The sequence below is a fragment of the Anopheles bellator genome, chromosome 2, assembly GCF_943735745.2.
Source record: "Anopheles bellator chromosome 2, idAnoBellAS_SP24_06.2, whole genome shotgun sequence".
Classification (NCBI taxonomy): Eukaryota; Metazoa; Arthropoda; class Insecta; order Diptera; family Culicidae; genus Anopheles; species Anopheles bellator.
In genome coordinates, this window is record NC_071286.1 from 57,562,288 (window position 1) to 57,585,358 (window position 23,071).

The 23,071-nt window shown below is 48.9% G+C and overlaps 1 protein-coding gene across 2 annotated transcripts; it reads left to right on the plus strand.

Moving 5' to 3' along the window:
• Nucleotides 1–578: 578 nt before the first annotated feature.
• LOC131206928 (solute carrier family 66 member 2) lies at nucleotides 579–18,507 on the plus strand. Of its 2 annotated transcripts, XM_058199529.1 has the most exons (6): nucleotides 579–2,337; nucleotides 11,167–11,303; nucleotides 12,195–12,440; nucleotides 17,895–18,059; nucleotides 18,163–18,317; nucleotides 18,393–18,507. In XM_058199529.1, exons 1-6 carry the CDS (start codon nucleotides 2,135–2,137, stop codon nucleotides 18,474–18,476), a joined length of 990 nt encoding a protein of 329 aa, XP_058055512.1. In that variant the 5' UTR covers nucleotides 579–2,134; the 3' UTR covers nucleotides 18,477–18,507. The 2 variants fall into 2 exon arrangements, with proteins under 2 accessions (XP_058055512.1, XP_058055513.1); XM_058199530.1 differs by lacking the exon at nucleotides 12,195–12,440.
• Nucleotides 18,508–23,071: the final 4,564 nt, after the last annotated feature.

Here is a 23,071-nt window from a genome sequence, read left to right on the forward strand (position 1 = left end):
TTGCTAAAGTCGCTGATACAAGGTAGTGGGGGTGCACTTACGGGAAAATTTGCCCAAAATCCACCTAGGTTTCGAATTAGAGACAGAAAACTATGTTGAAAATCAATTCCTCAAGCCAGCAAAATATTTTCTTTCGGCAGATTTTTGACGTTCCGAATGAAAACAACATGAGTGTCAAAAGATTCCATTGGCACGTATGTCCAGTTACAGTTACTACAATCAGAAGATTAGTTGAATATTACAATTTGTTTACGAGAATATGTCCATGAAATTGAAGCACAAACCACGTTGTGCCACTTTGGTTAAAAAAACTAAGTGGTTCATCTCAGAGGTAAAAGTATAATTTGATAATTTTTCAAAGTACACTTAGAACCGACGTACGTGCCCGTGTTGTGGAGCAGTGAACCCGCGACGCAGGGAAATTCTGCTTTGAAGTTTGTCGGCAAAGGGCTAGCGCAAAGGGTTGTGTTGTGGATGGCGGCGGACGAGAAACGGCCGTGCGAGCGCAGAAATATAGTAATTGAAGCGTGCTCGTCGGTTGGTGGGTGGTGTTTGGGTGTTCGTTCGACGGGACGCGTGTCACTAGTCCGGCTAGAAAATCACGGCCAGACAGAATACGGCACTCGGCCGGAGAACATCGAACATCGGCTGGTGCTAGTTGAGTGCCAGGAAAAGTCTGCAACATCGGAAACGTTTGAGAGTTTTCCCAATTTTCCTTCGCCATCGGATGGCCTGGCTGAATACTGGTCACGTTTATTCTGAAAAAGGGGAGCGCGGCTAAAAGTCAGTGCCAGGAGGCTGGTCAATCTTCCTCCCGAAACGATACAACAAAACCGTGAAAAATTGTGCTCCCGAGCAAGCGATAAAGGCGAGTGAGTGGAATGAAAACATCGGCTTGGGCCTTGAGTCTCGGTCCGTGGATAGTTGAGTTTGTGAGCGTAGTGCGCTAAAAATATAATCCCTTCCCGTGATCAGCGTGCGGGTTGGCGACGCGAACGCGGCGTCTGAGATTCCGTTCCGTGAAAGTGGCAAACATGGACTTTTGCCGTCTTCGCTAAAACACCTCTTGCCAGCAGCCGGCTAGCCAACCTAACGGGCCAGCGGATCGACGATAGAAACGAGGCCAAAGAAAGTCTGCAAGCGGCGGCCGCGTTTCGGTTCAGTGCAGAACCGACGAATCTTCCGCATCCTGTCCTGCAGCGCTGAAAGAGAAGGCAAAACCATCGTGCGGTGTGCGCTGGCACTGTGAAAAGTGTGATTACATTTTCCCCCTTTCAATCGGCGAGAGAGAAAAACGACGTCAACAACCGATAAAAACGGCTAAACGTGTCACAACAAGAACTGCTGCGGTAGTTGAATTAATCTTAGATTTTGTCCCATCTTGGCTCACGTGTTATCAGTGTGTTTGATAGGAGAGTAAAAACAAAGCCCACATGAACCGAACTTCCCCTGGCTAGTTTCTCCCGGGCGTCTAGTGGCGGCTATCAGGCGGTCAACGTGCAGCACGACACGGTGGCCAGGCTATCAGCAGGCGGTGGTGGAGACGAACGAAGCAACAAGACGTTCGGTCAGCTGCGCCCGTTGTTTCTGTGATGATTCCTGCGATCGACAACGACGCTTTGAATCGTCTTTATCGCGACCAGCCGAACAAAGCAACCAATGATTTGCGGTTTGTAAACATCCTGGCAGCACCGGAGACGTTGTCAAGAAAAACGGTGCTTCGTGGCAGTGCGGGAAGTAGGTAGGAAATGTATCCATTTCCTGCAGGAAGTTGCCTTGCATTGGGTTGTTGAATCGGAAAACGGCCTCAAGGTTAACCATCGCTCACGTAAGCCCACGCAAGGGCTCGTACCAGTTCGAGTCAGGAACCATTTTTCAACATCCTCCCACCGGAAGACGACCTTTGCCGGACGATGCCATCGATGCCATTTTCCGATTATAGGCGCCCGCTTTGTCGTCTTCGCCAATGGAACGAGGACAGCATCGCAACACAACAGTGACGGCTTGCGCGTGGCGATAGTACCCGTACCCCTGGGACTCCGGTCCTCGTGAAGTCCTCGAATAGCGGCAAAGTCACGCTAAATTCCGCAAATTATACAAACCAAGCGCTGCTTCAGCGGCAGCAACGCGAACGATGGATTGGATTATCAACGATGAGCTCGGGCTCACGGTGGGCCATCTCGTCGGCTGGACGTCGGCCTCGTTCATGGTGGTCGGCGGAGTTCTACCCTACATTCCGCAGTATCGCCAAATCAAGCAGACCCAGGATCCTGAGGGCTTCTCGCTGCACGTTTGTCTCGCCCTGCTGATTGCCAACACGCTGCGAATACTGTTCTGGTAAGTTTTTGGCCAATGCCTATCACATTTTTCCTTAGGGAACAAACTCGTAAAATAGCGCCGTGTCCTTGAAGGACGAGCACCGTCCATCGCAGATACCTGCATACCGTAAAGTATGCGAATCATGCGATGAACGTGCGTTGCGAAGATAATGGCCCACCCTCAGGGCCGATCAGCTATCCTTAGGCTCCTTATGCTCGTTCTTTGGAAGCACAAACCTGGTGCACTGGCCAGAGTTTGACCTCCGTCCTGCCTGATTCCAAAAAAGGCTTTTCTGTGCTTCGGGGTTGCCAAGCCCGTTTTCCGCATTTTAATCCCTTAGAAGCACACCGCAGGAACGAAGAGGTAAAGGAAAAGAATAAAAATGCTGATAATATCGGCCCAACCCGTACATTCATGCCATTCCGGGTGGTTCACAAATCTTTACCTCTGCGCGCCAATTGGACCATTCGGCATCCAATCCTTATGCTGGCAGTTCCCGTTTTATCGGTAGACCACATGAGTGCTGCTGTTGAGTATCGTTTTTGTGGTCAAACGTCTGCGTCTACCGAATCACAGCCGTCACATTACATGAATACTCTCCATTCTGCTGGTCCAATGGTCCGTCTTGGGTGGTTCTTGTTTTCCCCGTTCTGAAAGGATTGCGGCCTTTTTAATTGAACAACATGCCTCGTGGCAGAAAAACAAAATTTGGCCTTGGCTTGGGTTTTCGAAGACCAACTACTTTCACCTATAGTAAAACCTCGATTCAAACGTGTTTGTGGAAGGAAGACGCTACATGCCATGGGGTATAAAAATAGAAAGGTGTGGTTGCGCTAAACATCACGTCTAGTTCCACAGCGCTTCGCACAACTATCTACCACAGGGTGATAAGAGCACTTCCTCATTTCGAACTCTCCAATCGAATGGGCCCTCGGACGCAAAGTTACTGGCTGGATGGATGGGCTCCGCGATAAATTGTGAAGATGGCCGGACGCATTCGATAAGATACGACGCGAGGCCCTCCCACTACGCCCCCCACGCAATTCTTGGCCATCGGCTGGCCCTATGAATCAGCACAACAACCGTGAATTCCATCGGCCATCGGTTTGTGAGTGCGATGACGCGTCGGTTGAACTTCGCCAGCTGCACCTGAAAGGGCGCAGGGGTCGGTGGCTGAACCTGAAACCACGCGAAGCGTTAATGGCAGCGGAAACAAACGCAATAAGTGTGCGGCCGTTGTGCGCACATCGTGCCCTGTCCGACGCACGATCGACGCCAATTGACTGGTAATTCAAACGGCAAATAGAGGTGTTGGCTGGGGCTGGGACTGAGGATGATGATTGCCTTGCACCTGCGATGTGGGCCTCGCCATCTTCGCCTGAGAAGATGCAAATAATAATAATGCCACGATCGTGCGCACGTGGCATGGGAGCGGGATTTGCATATTCGTGGCGTTGCGGCTCCGACCGGAAGGTATTATCGAAATTTAGTTTTCTCTACAATTGACAACCGAGGATTGTGGAGTAAAAAACGCAGAACTTATATGCAACTCAGTGCAGTCGCTGGTTCAAACGGAATTGTTAAATCGGTTTTAACCGGGCATCATTTGTCCATCGCGGAGCTACGTCAGCTAATTCTCCCGCCCTGTACGCATAGTAATGAGGTGCGAAGCATACGAGCCGAGTGATTGGATGTGGATGGGTGGTTTGATACTGTGAACGTGATAAAATGTGCAAAACTGCGCCACCAATCGGCCCGTTCATCGGCGTTGTCCGGCGGTCAAGTTGCGTCCGGCGACGCACATGGTCCGGCCCCGATGGAGTTCAATTTGATCGGAAACGCCTATCCGGTCGCGCTTCTTAGATCCCTCGTGCGCTTTATGTTAGCGCAATAGAGTAGTGTTAATTTTGTCTGTTATTTTTGCATTCAGCTGTATCTTCATGACCTTCGAGAAACCATTTCATACAGTTTTCTTGCTCTTAGGCAGCCCGACAAACGGCGATACTCCTTTACCTTTCCTTTCAACTTGCATATCGATTTTTATGTTTCGTTACCAAGCGCCCCCATGGCCGGGGCAGGTGGTTCCACCTAGTTTTGGTCGAAACTGTCCTTCCACGGGGATCGAACTGCTGTGTGACACATTAATGTCGTCAGTCTGATGTAGTTTTGGGGCGTTCTGCGGGCACACGCCTTGCAGAGATGTTTTTGTAATGCTAATGATAACAATATTTTTTTGTAAATGCAGTGAGTATGTCGGTACAATACGCTGTCCGATAAACGATGAAAGTAGGTGCAAATTGATCGTAATTGGACGTTGGGTGTGGGAGCATCGTTGGTCCATTAGCTCGTGCTCGAAACGTGCCACGGTTGCGTGAAGCGTTGCGTAAATATTTTCCATTTTGTATGAGCAATCAATTATGTATCCTATTTTTGCTCCATGTTGAGGTGTAGGCATATGTTCTGTGTGGTCAGTGCATTTTGTGGTTTATGCAAGCATTCCAAAAGCGAGAATGGAAACAGATTTGACGTTTAGCTAAATTAACAAAAGGTTGTAGGTAAGCGTAGGTTTTTCGCTTCGGTTATTATATTCGTTTGTCCAGCAACGTCCGAATTGTAAGACCAACCATAATCCGCGCGAAGGAGTGCCATGGGAAACAATTGCCTTACTATGTTGCCTTCCCCAACGTGTATTTCCCTTGCGGCATTTTTTTAATGCAGGGCCAAAGTTACTGACGCAATCGAATCGATTGGCCACGGAGAACAGTCTCCAAGGAAGGAATGTTTCTTTAGTGCTGCAATTCAATAACGATAATTGGGTTTTGGAGCGAGCGCGCTGTGCCCTGCATTCAATCAACCAAGTTAATTTGATAAGAAAGCTAGTGTTCGGCATCCGCCAAATACCCCGAGGGACCGAAGTGACCCTGACATTGGTCATAAATCTCTCTACGAGAGGGGTATGCAATGCAGAGAGCCACACTGGACGGGTTGCAATGATGCACCGGGGCAGGTCTCGCGGGAGGTCGAGATCATCGTTCCAGGCGAAACCAGTTCTCGTGATCTCATCGACATCGACGCTTGGTTCACACCGATTTATTCATGGTCACTGGCCCGGGGCACGCGGCACGCTTTTCGCTGCCAGGCAAAGTTACCGAAACGCGCGACTATGATGTCACAAACACGACTCACCTCACCGAAGGCCATGTCGAAAGATCGCATAGCACTAGTGCGCGACCAGCTGCACCCCTTTCGCGACCAGAAACCCTTTTAAAGACTTTGATGATGGGTAAGGTTTCCTTTTGACGCACGGGTGCTCCGGCAACATCGTGAGAGATGTCATAATTAACGATAAACACACGTAGAACGACAAACATTGCTGGAACGCGGCTCCGTTCGCTGCCAAGTCTGCTGGCTGGGCGTCGATGCAATAATTGGCTGGAATCTCGATAGTGGCAGGCGCGTAGTCATAAGTTGCCCCCTGTCTGTGGGTTGTGTATGGATATGGTGTAAGCTGCTTACAAACTTCGTACTTACTTTGGGGACAGGGAGAACAGACGCAACTCTCGGCACTGGGCCACTATTTTGCTGTCTCAATTTCAAGTCCAAGGTTTTTTTGTGCTTCTATTCTTTCGTGAATTTTGTTTTTGTGTTAGGTTGGAAAAATTATACTATTTTGTTTAATTTACCCTGTTTTATTTTTTGAAACGAAGAGAACGAAGGTCAAATGGATCAACCTTTATTGCCTCCATGAAAATGCTGTACAGTTTCTGCTTTGTCACATGCCATGCCGTCTATTAAATCCGCTCTACATCAATTCCATCGTTACTGTAGCGTTCATATTTTATTCTGGGAACACTCGAGAACACAAACATTTCGACCGTTATTGTGAAACAATTCGGAAGCACCGAAATACGCGATGGAAAATGTGTTGTCTCCTTAGCCATTGTTATTTGGCATTAGGCGCTAATGTTGGACAAATTGTCGGACCAATTTGCCGCTACAATTGCATTCAGCGATGCGTGTCACGAACGACAAGGGCTGCTCATATCAACCCCCCTCTCACGTGAATTGACGTGAACGGATTGTCGGCCGCTGCTGCGCTAACTTCATTAGTATTTACTATGCCCGTCCAGTTTTGCTCCGAATTGAATTTAACTACCGTCCCACATCAGGGTCGTAACGTTCGGTTCCAATATGGTTTTTTTTCTTCGTTCTGTGATATTTACGACCGAATGGCCGCGGAGTGCGTTGCGCCACCTTTTGAAGGCTTTGACTCCAACCGTACCTCCCACCTGTCACTTTTAAGATATCATTTGCGTCCCACTGTTCTGGGACGATGCACCCGATATCTTTCGGATTGGGATAGAAAATTGCATTCCACTAGATGCCCGTAGGGTGGTGGGTTGTGGTTGTTGATGGACATGCTCACGCGAGAACTCAGCAAGAGCAGTGTCGCCAGTGTAAACATGTAAAGCAATTAGAAACTGTATCAACTTCCGTCGCGTAAACTATTCGCCTGGCACACGGCGACCGGAGAGGTTCCCGTTTTTATGTGTTTACCGGAACGTTGTAGGGCAGTACCGTCGTTGAGCAATTATGGCCGACATGGTCCGCCACGCTTGGAGGCGAGAAAAATGCTACGGATCTTGCTTTCGTTCCACCGCTTGTACCGCTCATGTTCGTGTCTGGCTCGTCATCATCGTCATCAAGCAGCATCGATCGACAGGAAATGAAGCGTTTGTTCCATGGCTGTGCACAGGAGATGTGTTAATTTCGTGACGAACTTCTCGCATTTCATATGGGTTCTTGCTCGGCCCCCGAGCCGTGTCGTGGGTCAGGATGTGGTTGTTTGTAAACATCGTTTATCCGAGCCATCCTTTTACATCCCGTTCTTTGCTCGCACCTAGACTGGCTCGTAAATTGCCCAGAGCTGTGCACATCACTCACGTTGCTCCCAGTTGGACGATGATAAGGCACCAGCAGCCGCAGTGCCATTATCGTCGGCCGCTAATGCTGCGGCTTTCTTCCAGCGCTCTTGTTTTATTACATGGTTCTGTGTTCTGTGTTTCTGTCGCGGAACTGTCGACCAGCGCCTAATCAGATAGGTGCCAGGGCAGCATGATTAATTTAGCTATGCTGCGTGCGTTGTTTTATTAGAGCTTAAAGGTGTCGCCATCGCCACTTCGCCTGGATGATGGCAACGGACGATCCCTTCTGAGGCGCCAATATACTCGAGCAGTTGTTTTGAGAACTCGTTCGAGTAGTTGGGTTTGCTTCGATAATTCATTGGAGGAATATGGCAGGTTTTGATCACTTTTTTGAACGATGTGGCATTCTTCGATAACTCATTCGAGCATTTCTGTAAGTGCTCTTAACTCATTCGATCAGTTTAACATTTTTGGGCAAACAGAGATAATTTCATAACTCATTCGAGCTTGGTGATTCCGTACAAGCACTAACATCAATTTTAGTGCTTGGTTCGCCTGGCCTGTGGCAGGGCATTTAATGCGCCCTCCAACGAGATTTCAATTAGAGAGCATCGGAGCAAGAGAATGTAAATCGAAGTAGGATTTCACTTCTCATCAGAAGCATTGAATAGAACATATGCGACAACTGGCTCGTGGCCAATTTATTATACCATTTAAGGACCAACATTTGTTAGGTGTTTTTACACCTAACGTTAAACGGTAACACAGTGCTTAAATTGAAATAAATCGCCTTCAAAAAGGTGAATCGCGCGAGACACATATCGATTTTATTCTCCCCGCGCGAGAAAGAGTCTCCGGCAGTACCAACTGAAGAGCCTGCGCCGCTACACCTGTTGCACTGCCGTTTGGCACAGATTGCAGCGCACGTTAGCGATGACGACGAAGAAGAAGAAGCACTTTGCGTTCCGTTGCCACCTCCGTCTGCTAAACCATCTGCTTCCAAAGGGGGGCCTTGCCGGTTTTGTTCCATTTACGCAAAATACAGCACGTAGCACAATGGCAAATTCGTGCGGTTGGCATACACGACAGCCAACCATCCAAATGTGAAGAATCCGGCGCGGCATTCTGCCAACCTCCCTTGCACTGGGCGCATCATATGGTACGCCGAGTTATGCTCCACTGGCCACCGACCGCATGATCCCTTCTCCCCAGCTCTCCACTCAGCGGCCGGAGCCCTCGGTCTTCGTGACATTGACCGCGAATCAACAACTGGCTCCGGCATGCCTCTGATCACCAGTGCCCCGGGGCCCTCTCAAGGGGCGAGCATATCACGGACATCGGGCCCACCCTGGGTAATATCATTATCATTATTGCATGCTAGTCCGCTCTCGTTTTGTTGTTGATGGTCAGCATTTTATTCCGCACGCCACGAACTCCGAGCCACAAGACGTACCTTGGTCGGGAACGGAGCAGCACACGGATTACTGTAATCCTTCCAAGACTCTCAAGTGTGCGTGGAGGCCACCGGATTAAATCATGAAACAACATGGGCATCGCATCCAATTCCGCTCAATTGGATAACAGCGGCACCTCGTTTAGTGCCACCGACGGGGACGGAATATCTGCGCATCGTCCATCAAGTGCTTTGGAACCAAGGAATCGCCCCGCTTAGTGTGTGCCTTCAAGTGTGATCCGTGTCCGTGATTTTTGTTTACAAATTCTAGTTCTCAGTTTACACATGTTCTTTCGCAATTACGTGAAAAGGGAAGAATTTATTAGTCTTGGAATGGAATTTTTTTTTTCTTCCGAAGACCGCTCATTGTCTGTTTGTAGATAGTCTCTTATCGCGCTCTTTTGCGGTATCTGCTCGTATAACGGACGTTTCACTTTGCATTATCATGACACAAACTGTTTGTCTACAGCAGCCGCGTAACTGAGGGAGAGGATTAACCAGGAAATATATTGTCTGCCCGCTGGATTCGGTTTCCCTGTTGTCAAGCTCAATGGCCGTCTCTCAAAGACTTGCGATAGGAATAGTTTTGTGTTTATTCGCGCAGTGGTCTTGTTGTGGGGTTTGGCATTGACATCAAAAACTGCTTTCTGGTCGTGCGTAGGCTTTTTCGGGCAGTTTGGAAATTTTCTACAAGGCCATCACCGGGAGCTTATCGCCTGAGTAAACCCCGGACTGACACTGATTCGCTCAAGTAATCAAGATTTACTATTGATTGTTTATACAGCAAGACATCGTGGTCGTCGTCGGGTCGTTTTTCGCTGGCCGCAGGAATCGGTGTCACTGATAACCGGTTACGAAGCTATCGTTTCTGTTGTGGGCTCTTGGAATGTTGGCGCCGTGGCACTTGACGACACACAATGCCACGGCTCTTTGTTGGACTCGTTCGTGGTCGAGTTGGTTCAGCGTGACAAATTTATGCTTACAACATTTGCAGATCTTCAGGATGAAATGACATCCCCTTTGTTTAACTTTTAGCAATTACAGTTTGGGAATCCGGCAGCATTTATTCATTGGGTTCATTTATTTAGTTTTAAAATGAACCTTAATTGAAACTTCACTGAAAAGATTACGAGAAAACTTGGGTCAGTATTAAGCTAAAGATTCTCCAAATAGATTTCGAATAGATTTGTCTAGTTACTTCAATAAGTCAAATTCGTCACATAGTTCTTAGTTACAGTTTAATTTCTATGAATGATGCACAGTTTAATGCCAATGAATATCAGTGGCCACTGGCAAATGAAAATATCGTCGCCCGAACATCATCCGTGCTCCTCGTGGAGTAGGCCAGGACCTCATAAAGGTATAAATATAAACCGAAAACTGAATAAAAGACAGTCACAAAATAGACACCAAACATTAAACACGTGTGTCGTCAGTTCATGGCCGGCGACAGAAGCCAGGCCAGGTAAAAACATGAAGAAAGAAAGAACCTATACATTACACATGCTTGATTGAACATAGAATTGCTCTTACTTTATTTTGGCTTTATTTTGTAACGTGTTTTCTCGTACGGAACATACGGAACTTGGCCACCGGTGAAAAATCGATATAAATAAGTGCGGCAGAAAGCAACCAAAAGGACTCTCTATTCGAACCGTACCGTGACCATGCATGGTAGCACTGAGCCGGGCAGTCAACAGTTACGAACGGTTGCCAACTACTCCGATGCTGTTTCCCCGGTGTGTCACCCGTGCCAGTTTCCATTCCGGGCACCGGCAATATTTCTCCGATTTTCTCGGCACAAAGAAACGGGGCCGCCATTGAATAAGAAATGAGGTTAAAAAGTATAAGTTGTTGGGCGTAATATTTCGGTTGAATCTTTCCACCGAACTCTCCGAGCTGAGTGTGTGCCGCATTGGGTACCGTAGCCTGCGGACGATCTGATGGTGTAAAAATAAAACCACAAATCATTCATACACTTGCTGCCTGTCTAGCGATGAGAACATTTGGTTCTGCTCAAGTCACTAATTTTTGCACAGCACCGGTCCCTGTGCGCGACGGCCTTGAGCATGATGGTGCTTTAAAGAATGAACTACCAAACGGAGATCGTGTTAGTTTTTTTGTTAATCCTTCAAAGCTGACAAACACATGATCACAGGCGTGACACTGTCAGCACCAGCTGCATGTTAACACTCGCTCGGCTCGGTGATGCATTTTCTGTTCTCTCTCTTCCAAAACAGTGAGACAGATTTCAAAATGACAATGTTCGGTCAGTTATATTTTTACCAACCGCGAGCCTGGTGATCGGTAGGGATGAAAGCGAAGGCCTGAAAAGATACAAACCATTTTTCATCAACGACGTATAGCGTTTTTTTGGGTTGGAAGCAAAATACGCAGTTTTGTACACGAAACAATAATAGTCTCAAAATTCAGTAACTGATTCCTGTGCTTCTTCTTCTTTATTCGTAGGTTTTCCAGTCGCTATGAGCTTCCGTTGCTGGTGCAGAGCGTCGTGATGAACATAACCATGTTCCTGATGATACACCTGTGCGTGAAGGTCCGCCGCAACAACGCCATCATGCGTACGAGGGAGCGCGTCTTTTCAGGTCAGTAGTGGCGATGTGGCACTAAAATACGCTGCATAGAGCGGCTGGCGATGGCTTCTTCTTGCGGAGAATATGGCGTGTGTCTCTTGTCCTGTCCCAATCCTTCGGATGCTAGGATTCCCCCCAACACACCACTGTCCTTTGGCGGCATCCTTCGAATATGTGGTGAGCTTACCAGCATGTGTAAGCACTCGATGCTCCTTCAGACCAGGATCTTTCAAGCAAAGCAAACAGTCAAACCACAACACCTACCGGACCCAGCGGGGAACCCTTTCTTTAGCTGAACCAAAAGGCCGCCACTTTGCACAACGTTACGGCTGGCACACCAGTCGCGCCGCGAAGGATTCTTCTGCATGTTTGACCGATTTTTCTATAGCATGGATTGTGTCACTTTTTAGTTGCTGCATTTCAACGTAAGAACGCTTGGGAAAAATCACTTGCGGCAACTGAATGTCGAGCGCCAGTCGCTAGGATGGTTAGCTGATGAAACAAGCGCCGTTTACCAGAATTTGAAGAGACCCCCTGGTTCCTGCTTTATTACCCCTATTCAACCGTTTTTAGGATCAACTCGCGATGCTTGTCTTTTGTGGCTGATGTCCTGTGCTTGCACACTGAACCAGAAAACTCACGTTTTGTTTGTCTTGCAAATTTAGGATGTAAGGTTGTAAGCTTCAAGATAGTGCATGCACTCGACCCCTGCTTTATCCCCAGACTTTCCCCCAGCCACAGCACACAGCACTACAGACCCCTTTGCAGAGCACCAGCGATCGATCGACCACAGTAATCGTGGCAAAGTACACGGGTTGTCGCGGGTTTCCACCTTCTCTCTAGCGGTTGATAACGTTTCGTTCTTATCGCACACTTGAAACACTATCAAATCCATCAACGCAGGAGACGACACGGCGGCCGGCGTGGTCGAGGCGCACGGCAAGGGTGGTGAGGGAGGCATAATTAACATTCGCCGCTCGTCCAGCACCAATCTGACCGCCACCGGGAGTGGTATGCCGGCCACCAGCCACAACACGACCACCAGCATCGGCATCGGTTCGGCGCTCGTGACGCAACCGCCACCGGCAACGACCGCAGGTGGCGCGGGAGGACCCCTGAAGAAGTCTCGATCCCGCCACTACATCTACGGTACGCTGGAGTTGTGTTTGTTGCGTGTAATCTGCTTGCGTCGGTGTGCACAGTCTTGTTTATGTGTGTCTATGTGTCTGTATGTAGTTGTGCGTATTCAGCGCTCATCATCAACACCATTTTAACAACACCGCGGTTCGAGTGACCCACGGTCAAGATCGCCTCCAGAATGCATCATCTCGCTAATGCTTGTGAGATAACCCCTTCACAGTAGTGACGTTTCACGCCTCCACACACGCCATCTTCATGGGATGGCTTTCATTAGTTCAAATGATCCTTCAGAATCCTGGAAGCAAGATCTGGACCAAATGTGAATAATTTGCCGTACATGACGCGGACGCGCGCTCTACTCATGTTTTGCCTCATAATTTCATCTCCCACCAGCATCATCCTAGTAAATAGATCATCGTTGCAGCAATGAGCCCCGCCCGTTGCACATAATAATGAGTGGACCAGGACGAACTCGTTCCTGTAAGCGAATCTTTTCAGATTTGCAGGCTCAGCGGGCTTTATGTCCCCCGTTCTTGTTTGAGTGCCGAGGATGAAGAATAGCTGACGACGTCACCTCCAGTGGGCCAACTTCTTCACCGGGGAGCCCCAGAATAGGACGCGCTGTAGGACGCATCATCGCCGTCGCCTGAAGAGCACGCCCGACCCTCGAGTTGCCACGACGGTGGCCACGGTTCAACTTTGCGAAAGATTTCCAATCAGAGCGGTCCGCCTCTGCGTTCTCCACGGAAGTGTCGTAACTCTCGAGAGGCGGCAAAACCATTCGGGGTGTTCCGTTTCTGAGGTGGCTGTTCACTAATTGAAGTGACTTTGTGACTTCCAGACCTGCGTGCTTCGTTCGTTCTTCGCCCCTTCCTTTTGGATCCCAGTAAGTGTCCTTCACAAGTCGTTCGTTTATCTTCTGCCATAGCCCTCGGTTGCTGGCTCTTTGGCTCGTGGTGACCTTCTCGCTCAGCTTAAGGCGAGGCATTCGTTGACATCCGGAGGGTCGCGTACTTTCGCTGACGTCGTATCGCGCCCTCGTATCGCGCCGCGCCTGTGTCGCGTGTTTGCCAGAAATATTAACCAAGCTCCTGATTTCAGGCGTCGTAACCAACGAAAAAGGAATGGCGCTGTTCCCAAACGTATGGCAAAGCCCCCCAGGATTCGGTTTCTTTTTGACCCACGAATGTTGGCGTGTTGCTGCAAGAAGCAGAAGCAAAAATGACCCCCAAAAAGCCGATGACGTCAAGCAGGCGGCACCGAAGTACGCACCGCGGGACTCCTAAAAATAGTGCCAATCGAAGTACGCTCCAAATACTCGCCGCGCAAAAGCCCAAATGGGTTCTAGAAACGCAATCGGCGCAAAAGGAAGGACCCCAGAGTACGCCGTGCGCCAGACAGCTGGAGATCCTCTAACTGAGACCATCTGAAACGTTGGATGAAAGCTCGTCAAAAGCCGTAATTGTTTCGTTGCCTTTCCAAAACCCCAATACACCCATTATCGTCATCCGTGGAGCCGTATCAAAGGCTGGATCGGGGCTGCGGAGATCGCTTAATTACCCTTTTATCCTTACTAAGCGATGTGCTTTAAAAGTTTGTCGTTCCCTTTTGTAAGGCGCCACATAAGAACTGCGGCCGCCCGGCATCGACCACAGACTTTGAAGGTCACGCTGAACTTCTACGGCCGGGGACAGCACATGAAGCCCTCTCATGGGCCGCTTACTTCCGACTGATCGGCCCGAGCACCTTTTTCTGCTTGGTCAGCGACGCGATGGGAGTGTCCTTTCACTTAAAAGGACGATGATGATGATGTAAGACGAAAGCGCCTTCTGCCAGAACTGCTATGTATCGAGCTCATTTTCATATCGGTCACGGTCAAGACCGCAAACGAAGTCTGGAGAGTGTCCTAGCCTGTCTGCAGGACTGCTTGATGGTGTTCCGGACCAAAGAATATGTTGACATTCAGGGCCGCATCGCCGCCATGTATTCCCATTTTTGTAATGCAAAACTCTCACTTCGATGTCCTGTGGCCATGTCCTCGCTTTGCTGGACCAACACCGGGGCGAGACATAAATTTCAAAGAGTTATACCCGTGCCTCAACTTTCAATTCGTTCCACCGGCGAACTTGAGCTTCGGTTTCCGTGTTTAGCCTGTGAAGCAGGATCCAGTACCAGCGTGTGGTTCCACCGGGGGGAGAATCTGTTTGTTTCCTGTTCACAAGGAGCCCATCAGCTGGTCGGTCGGTGTAGCTATTTATTGGGCCACTCGCGAGCCGAGGCCGCGGCAGGAGTAACCAGGGTCATCCGGGTGTGTAGTGTAGACGTCCCGGCCCGTGCGCCGTCTCGTTGATTGGATAAATTTACGGTCCGGAAGAAGGTTTCAGCTATTGCCGCCACGCGGCTATTGTGGTGGTGTAGGGAAAACAAAAATATTTAAATCGAATGCTAAGTGAATATCAACAGCTTCTCGCGAAAGGCGCCCCCCAAAAAGGGCACGACGCCGCGTCAGTCCTGGAAGAAAGCGACGGACACGCAAAGCTTGGCACGTGGGGCCCTTGGGCATGTGACGATGTGGCGGTATGTTCTCCTCGTGAGCCCGTCCTACATAACGGCACACAGTCAATAAACAACAATCTCACGCCACCAACAGAGCGCTCACTCAAACGGTCGGATTGTGTGTTCGACAGAATGCCATACATTTTTTATTCAGGTCTTTTGAAGGCAACTTTGTACCGTAGCTTGTTCTTAGCGGGTTTCACGGCAGACGTGCCAAGGGTATTGGAGCCTACAGAGCGCCTTGGCAGCTGTTTACTAGCTCTAGGACTTGAACTGGAACCCGTTCGAGCGCGCGAGGCTGAATGGAACACCTTTTTGCATTAGTAATCGCATCAAAATGAGAAACTTTACTATTGTTCTTGGGCATAGTCTTCGACAATGAACGACCTTTGTCACCAGTGTTCGCGACTCCAAACGACGGTTGTACAGTGGAAAACATATGCAGTAAGGTTTCCATTGAATTTAGAAGATTTGTTAAACGTAATTCATTTCACCTCTAATATTTATACCTCATACAGCCCGCGGCCAATACCGAACTTACCAACTTCTCGAACCACTGGAAGCGACGTTAAAAGGACGACAAATAACCTTTTCCATGGGTCACGAACAAGGGTATTTCGGTTTAGCGATGTTCGGTCTAGCGATTAAAGTCAATATTTTCCCAATATATGGTCCTAATATTCACGGCGAACCGGCGATAATCCACCTTTTGATCAAAGCAAAGGCTACCGGGAGGGGAGCCAAAACCACACGCTACCCATCAACAACGCCATGTAGCCCTGCGCCGGAACAATGTGTCAAGGATGACGGGGCGGATGTAACCTTAAAAACCCCATCAATCTGGCGGCGTGTTCCTAGGGCAATCGGGGAACAGCCGGCCGGCGGAAGTGTTGTCGGTGGTGCCCTTGAATACTTTGGCGGTGGCTTTCTTTGGTTGAGAAATTTCGATCCATCCTGCGTTGCTGGTCGCTGTTTGTGGCACATGTGGCTCCTTCTTTCAGGCGTGTTTTCACACATTACTGCGGGGGATGTTGGCCACGAGGATCGAGGATCATGCTGCCCGAAATAAATCCTTCCGGTTCACCGGTCAAATCGCTTGCTCCGGTGAAGGATCGGGAGGCTACTATTTGCGTTTCAATTTTCACTGCGGCTGACGTACACTTAGAATGGATTGAATTTGTGTTCCCGTCGGTCGCCGGAACCCCGTCAATCATACACCGAGTCGAAGGTTAAGGAAAGGAACCACACAAATCAACAACAAAAAAGAAAACTGCTCGTAGTGCGTGGTCAGATTTATTGAATTCCGGTGGTGCCGTAGAGCTTGCCGGTTATGGATGGCGGGTGCTTTGTTTCGTTTACGCGGCCAAATGTCACCGCCAGCGCATTTCGATTACCATCAATCACGCCCGTTTAATGATGTCACCGCTAGAAAGAGAGAGAGCGGTCAAGGGACGGCTCCGCTGGCGCCGCTCTTGTTGCCGGGAGACAGCGCCAGAAGGGCCAGAAAAATAAACCAAGCATCCTAGACCCACAATCAGCAGGCCAGTTCCGGACAAAAGACGGCGGACGTCGGGTGGACCATCAATAGCTACGCTCCAATGCACAACATATTGACAGCGTCGGTTGCTGGCTAACCGACTTTTGGCGGCTGATGACGCAGATCGTTCATGTCCCTCTGTCCGGTTTCTTATCGGAAGGAGAACGTCTAATGGGCGGATTAGTCGTCGACGGGACTAATCAAATGGAGATTGCTCTTCTCTGATTACGATTTGATGATTAAACCAAAGGCTTCGGTATTCGTTCGCATCCTGTGAACCGTTCTAATGGGGATTGCCATCATAAAAATAAAACCAAATGTAAAGCGCAGCCAAGGTCTTGTGCGAAGGCGGCATCCTGATTGTGCGGCACGTGCAGTATGAAATGCTATTACGCGTTCCCCACGCTGATTGCCGCTGCTGTTGCGTAAACTTTGTGCTCGTGCGAATGCATCGCGATCATGAGATGGCAATTATGGGCCTCTTCCCCCATATAAACCTGCCGAGCCATTACAAGTACAATGCAGGAAGGTCGCGTGCCTCATCCTTGGACATAGCGGGGTGTGCACCCGACATGACGCTAACGTCGAGGCGAAAGCATAAATAGTAGAACCATGTGGCGTTTGCCGCATCGAGGGTGCGGTCGTTGAAAGCACACTACTTACGACAGGCCAACCGTAAGTAATGGTCCGAAGAGGCCACACCTGCGCTCCAGGCCGCGACTGACAGGCCGGCGTTACTTTAGGATGCGCTCGGTTCTGTAGGGCGGTGACCAAAGAAAATACTATTGACATAGAAAAATAATCCCATTTGCAAGCAAAGCCAAAGCCCCCGTCCGTCGGTCGCCTCGTCGTTGCGTGTCCTGTGCTGCTTCCTTCTGCTGCGTCCTGCTCGCTGCGTCGCTTGGCACTCCGTCGGGGGGACCACAAGGAAAAGATTTTAATGCCCGTTTGCATGTTCGCTTGGTTCATCGAAAATACCGATCGTCACCGGTGTTTGTGTTGTGCGTGTCCCGAATCCTTTCAAAACATTTTTGCTTATTTCAGTTTTTTTGTATTGTGCTGTTGTACCCATTTCCATCTCCTCCGTGTGTAATCGGCCGATCTTCCCATTTGCTTAACCACCGCACCTATCCAACCCACCAAGCCTCTACGTTCCATCAGCGCCACGCATTACACCCGCATTACTACCACTACCGGAACATAAAAGCCTCTGAAAATAGCCATCATTTCATGCTTCGGGCGTTGCATGGATATCAAATTAATTACTCTCTTTTTCTCCCTTTTTTCATTCGTCAAAACTTCGGCCAACAAATCGCCGGGCGCTGTGCTGTGCTTCGCTCTTCGCTGTATTTTTTGTTCCGTCAAATCAGACTTTGATTCACGCTACTTCTGGCAGTGGACGGACTTCCAGTCCTACGTGGACTTTATGCTAGTGGTCTGGGCGGTCGGCGCGGCCGTCACGTACCTGCTGCTTTCTGTTACCTGGTTCATGGAGACAATCGGCTTTCTGGCCGTCTTTACTGAAGCAATGCTTGGTGAGTACCCGTTCTTGTCCTTGAACTACGGGCCGTGGTCACGTGCTCTAATTACCTTCGCGTTTTCCACTTGCTCATTGCTTTTCTCCCTTTCTCTACACAGGCCTTCCACAGTTCGCGAGGAACTACAAGAATAAGTCCACCCATGGGATGAGCATTTGCATGGTGATCATGTGGACCGCTGGTGATATGTTTAAGACTGGTTATTTTATCTTAAGGCACGCGCCAACGCAATTCTGGATCTGTGGCACGCTGCAGGTGAGAGTTTGGTCATTATCGACACTATTATTGACATTATTATGCTAATATCCTTTTCCTAATTCTCCTTTGCAGGTCAGTCTTGATCTGGCCATTTTGTTGCAGGTGTACATTTACCGTAAAAATCCAGCGCCCCGTAACACGCATCGTGGCGATTAGCAGTTTGCCCCCCAAAATACGACTATTCAAGGTACTGTGCTAAACAACAACAACAACAACGGTGGCAGCAACAAGAGCAGCACCCATTCGCATCGCAACCACACGCTGACTCGTAAAGCTGTCCAACAATCGATCACCAGCAACGGCACCGGAAGTGCTTTGCCATCTCCCATCTCCGACGATACGGCTCTCATTCTTCCCGGGCGACGAGACGTGGCCGTCGGTTGCAATCGACTGCTCGGTCTCGCTCCGCTCGCCACGGCCTGCTCGACGTCCGGAGCATCTTCATCGTTCTACAGCAGTATGCTCGGCGCCGAATGTTCCGTTTCGTTGCGATCGCGTGATCGTCACTCGCAAGGTGCTGGTGCATCGTCGGGGGTACCTGTGGCACCTAAGACCAATCGTCTTGCGGCCCGCTTTCAACACTCCAAATCTCATTCGATTGCTTCGTCACCTCGCGAGACCACTCCGGTGCGCCACTCCACGGTGATAGCCGTGCGCGGTGGGTCCGAAAAGTTTAGCGACCGTCAGAAGACTGCTTCGTTGCCTCTGCCTAAGCGGCGTCAGCTAAGCTTAAACATCAACGAGTCCGCGCAGAATGTAGCGGGACCGCCGCACCCGAAACGACCTTCCTCCGGTGTGAGCATCTTAAATGAGGACATCTACATCGACAGCTCGCTGGTCGGTGACAATTGTTCGTTCGATACGAACACGTCCGCTCTGGGGGGCGGGCATGCGATGCGTGACTCGAGCTGTACGCTTAACAGCAACAGCTACAAGGAACAGTACATTCTAGGCTGTGGCCACTATCGGAGCAATCTGAAGCACTACGATGCACTGCTGGCGGGCGGCGGTTGTTTAACACAGCGCCGCAAGGAATCGAGCAGTTCCGTGGTGGAGAAAGTCGACGAACTAGAGGGTGATGAAACGTCAGCGATCTCCTCCGGTAGAAATGAAAATAAAAAATCGACCGTCGGTCCCGAAATGGATTGCATCGAGATGGCAGAGAAAGTTCCGGACGTGCAGCCGAAAACGCACCACTATCCAACCAATGCGAAATCGCTCGAGGACATCTTATGACGGCACGCATCACTGGTCCTCCTGTGGCCAGTGATGAACAGTGAACAAATTCGGCGGCTGGAGCGGGAGCACCTTCAACACTCCTGCCACCAGTCGGCCACCTCAACCATATCCACTACGAACAATGAATCTCGCACGATGAAATCGGTCGAAACGCAGACGGACCACCTTGAGGGAGGTTGCAGTTGCGAGGCAGACGATGCAAGCGTTTCTGGTCTGGTCACCGATATTGGTCACGACGACGACGACGTTGGGGACGGTGACTTTGGAAATGAAGCTATTGGGACGCAGCAATCACATGTGAACGAACCGGATAGTTCGCACGGCGAACATACTGTCTTCCATGTGGAGCGCAGGATAAAAACCAAGGGATCGATCGGCGGAAAGGAGCTTGCCGACGCAATACGAATTGCCGTTTGTGATCCGGAACAGAAAACCATTTGTTCACCACTCGCCGGTGATGACGATGACGAAGACGAGCTGGACGACGACGATGCGGAACGTTCCCGTAGCTTGCGCCTTGTGACGGCCAACAACCTGTTCAACTTTAATAAGCTCGAAATCCTGAACGAACGATCCGGTTCCGCTGCGAGCTGTGGCAGCGAAGGTACACTGAGTCATCGTGGTGGCCTTCGACCGGCCCTTCTTCTCTCGGCATCCTCCGGTGGCGGTAGCACCAGTGACAGCAATCGAAATCTGTGTGAAAACGAAGCAAACGTCGCAGTGGACGACGCCATCGCGGTCGCGGCGTCTGCTAGCGAACAGTTGAAGCAGAGGGGAACAGTTCCTGGCAAATCCCTCGCCTCGCACCTAGATTCGCTCGAAGCCATCTTTATCCAAGAGAGCCCGGAGGTGATTTTATAGCAGTGGCCATTGTTTCGATGGGCAATGATAGTCGCCTTATGAGCGCGAAAAGCGGTTCGAATGAAAAAGATGCTAAACCAAACCAAAACAAGGCAAAGAGGCAAAAAACACACTTGAATAGGATATTTTTGGGGGGTTACAAAAGTATAGTCTGGTGGCGTGGGGAAGATCACTCTCTCCGTGCGCAACCCAGCGAGTCATCCTTTGGTCGGTGAAATATTTATGAGCGATCAAACTGTAACTTAACTTGTAAGACGAACTGTAAAAACGAATCGAAAATAAGAGAGACTTTATTTTTGTAGGAGTAGAGCGTGGCGATAGCGGCAAGTGTAAGTCATTAGGTTTAATATAGGTATCACCGGATGACCGGCGAAGGGAGCGCGTTTGGTGCCGTGCTCCAACAATCGAATTTCTTGCATGGTTTGGATACCGCAACTATGAAAAGCACCATTTGCCATCAGTTATTATTTGTGCCGCGCAGAAAAGAAGTTATTTAGAATTCGGAATTGTCTCAATCACTTTGTTTTTTTCTTTCTAAGTTGTCTCTCTCGTGTTTCCTCCTGTTTTATGAACAGAGGGCATGAACGAGAGCGTATAGGAACCTCTTGTGAGATTAATTTAACGGACTTTAGAAGCAATCATAGCAATAATAATTGTTAAAATCCACCTCAGTAATCGCAAAATTGACTCTTAGTGAATTTGGTTTGGTTTGAAATGTTGATTTGAATTTCTCAATCGGGCGTACCCGAAGTTTATTGAACTAATAAGATTTTGCGTCTAGTATTTATTTTTGTTTCCGGTACCGCATTCGCATCGCAATAGTATTTATTATTGTTGTGCATAGTATAGTTGTTGAAAACACGCATTTGACATTCAATTCGGAGCGGCCGTAAATAAGTTCACTTAAAGGGTTTCTTTGGATTATTTCGTTAACATATGTGAACACGTTTTTCCCCAGTAACAGCGAGCCTAACAAAACATTAGCCAATAATAAGCACTGTCCTGACAGCCGCACATGTGAAAAACCAACATTGCACATTGCATCCAACGGTAGTGGTGGTCAGCCAATGCTTCTTCCATTCGATGGGCAATAAATTTGAATACCCTCTAAACATAATTAATCCAATGAACAATGGTATAATAACAGACAAATGTACGTGTCCCAATCGTATCGATGGAAAGATAACCGATAATATCTATTACTAATCCAAATCTTCCTGACCTTATACGGAAACCCCCAATGGTGGCAGAAATTTTGTAGAGTCCTGCATGAAGCAGACGAGCGCCACCGCACCTAATGGGCATAGAAACCTATAAACACCGCAATGCCACCTCCTATACTTTTACCAAAAATGGCCGATGACGAGGGCTACGTGTGCAGCGAGGCAACCGTAAGGATTGATGCCAGAGGGTGACAACTACGAAGCGAGCAAATAAAACTAACCGAAATAAATCAAGCGCTGAAGGAAACTGTGGATCAATTTATATCTCCATATCTGCGATCGAAGAAGTGGAACCCCGCTAATAAAAAAAAAACTAACAAACATACGAACAAAATCACCAAAGTGGAAAACTGTACTATCAAATAGCAGAACTATCACTGTAAGTCGCAAACACTGCAACTGAGAACCATTCAAGTGCCATCTACTTTTACTGTACTATCATTTCGATTCGTCGAAAACACATTACTTTCAAAACCCGTGATAAACAGGTCGGTTGAGAACGGCGAAGGAGAGAGAGAGAGAGAGAGTGAGAGAGGGTCATCAACCAAGAGAGCAGACTTTATAGAAAAGAAACGGATACACTTATAATCACTTTGCAATGTCAACTGATAACATTCTATTGCCTTTCATAACGAATTCTAGCACTTATCTATGATGTAACTGATATTAAGACAAACGTAGAAAAAACAAACACTAAATACAAGACCTATAGACTCCGAGTGCGATGAGATGCATTTTTCTTCCCGAGCAAAACGTGATCCCGCAATGTGATGTACGTTTTGGTCAGCTTGGCGCTTTACGTTCCCTTAACCTTTCAACCTATTGGTTTTGATTTGTTCGTACAGTTCTATTGCGCTGTTTACGGTACGGTACTCCATACGGCCATCGGGCGACATTTAGATAATTCACTTCTTATGCTCACGTTCCATTTACAACACGTGTGCGTACCCAGCGCGAGTGCATAGTGATAGACGATGAGGCTTGATAGAGGAATGGCGGCAAGCGTAAGGAGGTGCAAAGAAATAAATGATGTGAATTACACCGAAGAAAAAGATATACTTGCATCTAATAAATGAGCGGACGATGTATATCGTATTACGACAATACAGCAAGAACCATCCAAACTCGAATAACTAATGATAATGATATTTTCCCGTTCGCTTTCCAATATCGCGCCAACGCGATGCGTCAAATGGAGCCGCCTGGTGGCGCCAAAATCGTTGAAAAAGCTCTTGTGGAAATCGTTCAAAAGCTCCCGCGTGTGCTTCCGGGAAAAGGGCTGAGCAAAACATCGCAACATCGCATTCGATCGATTTTCGAGGGGGGGTCACGCACTGCGCGCCGGCAGCCGACTCTAGTAAACAAATCGTTCGTGCTCGGCCTTCCATGCTGCCGGTCGGCCGGGGCCGGGCGCGTCGACGCAAAACA

Excerpts from the sequence above, each read along its gene's own strand:
- LOC131206928 (XM_058199529.1), top strand. The coding sequence starts at position 2,135 with ATGGATTGGATTATCAACGATGAGCTCGGGCTCACGGTGGGCCATCTC. Across the intron at positions 11,304-12,194 it reads GAGGGAGCGCGTCTTTTCAG|GAGACGACACGGCGGCCGGC; the intron begins GTCAGTAGTGGC and ends CCATCAACGCAG. Across the intron at positions 12,441-17,894 it reads ATCCCGCCACTACATCTACG|ACTTTGATTCACGCTACTTC; the intron begins GTACGCTGGAGT and ends CCGTCAAATCAG.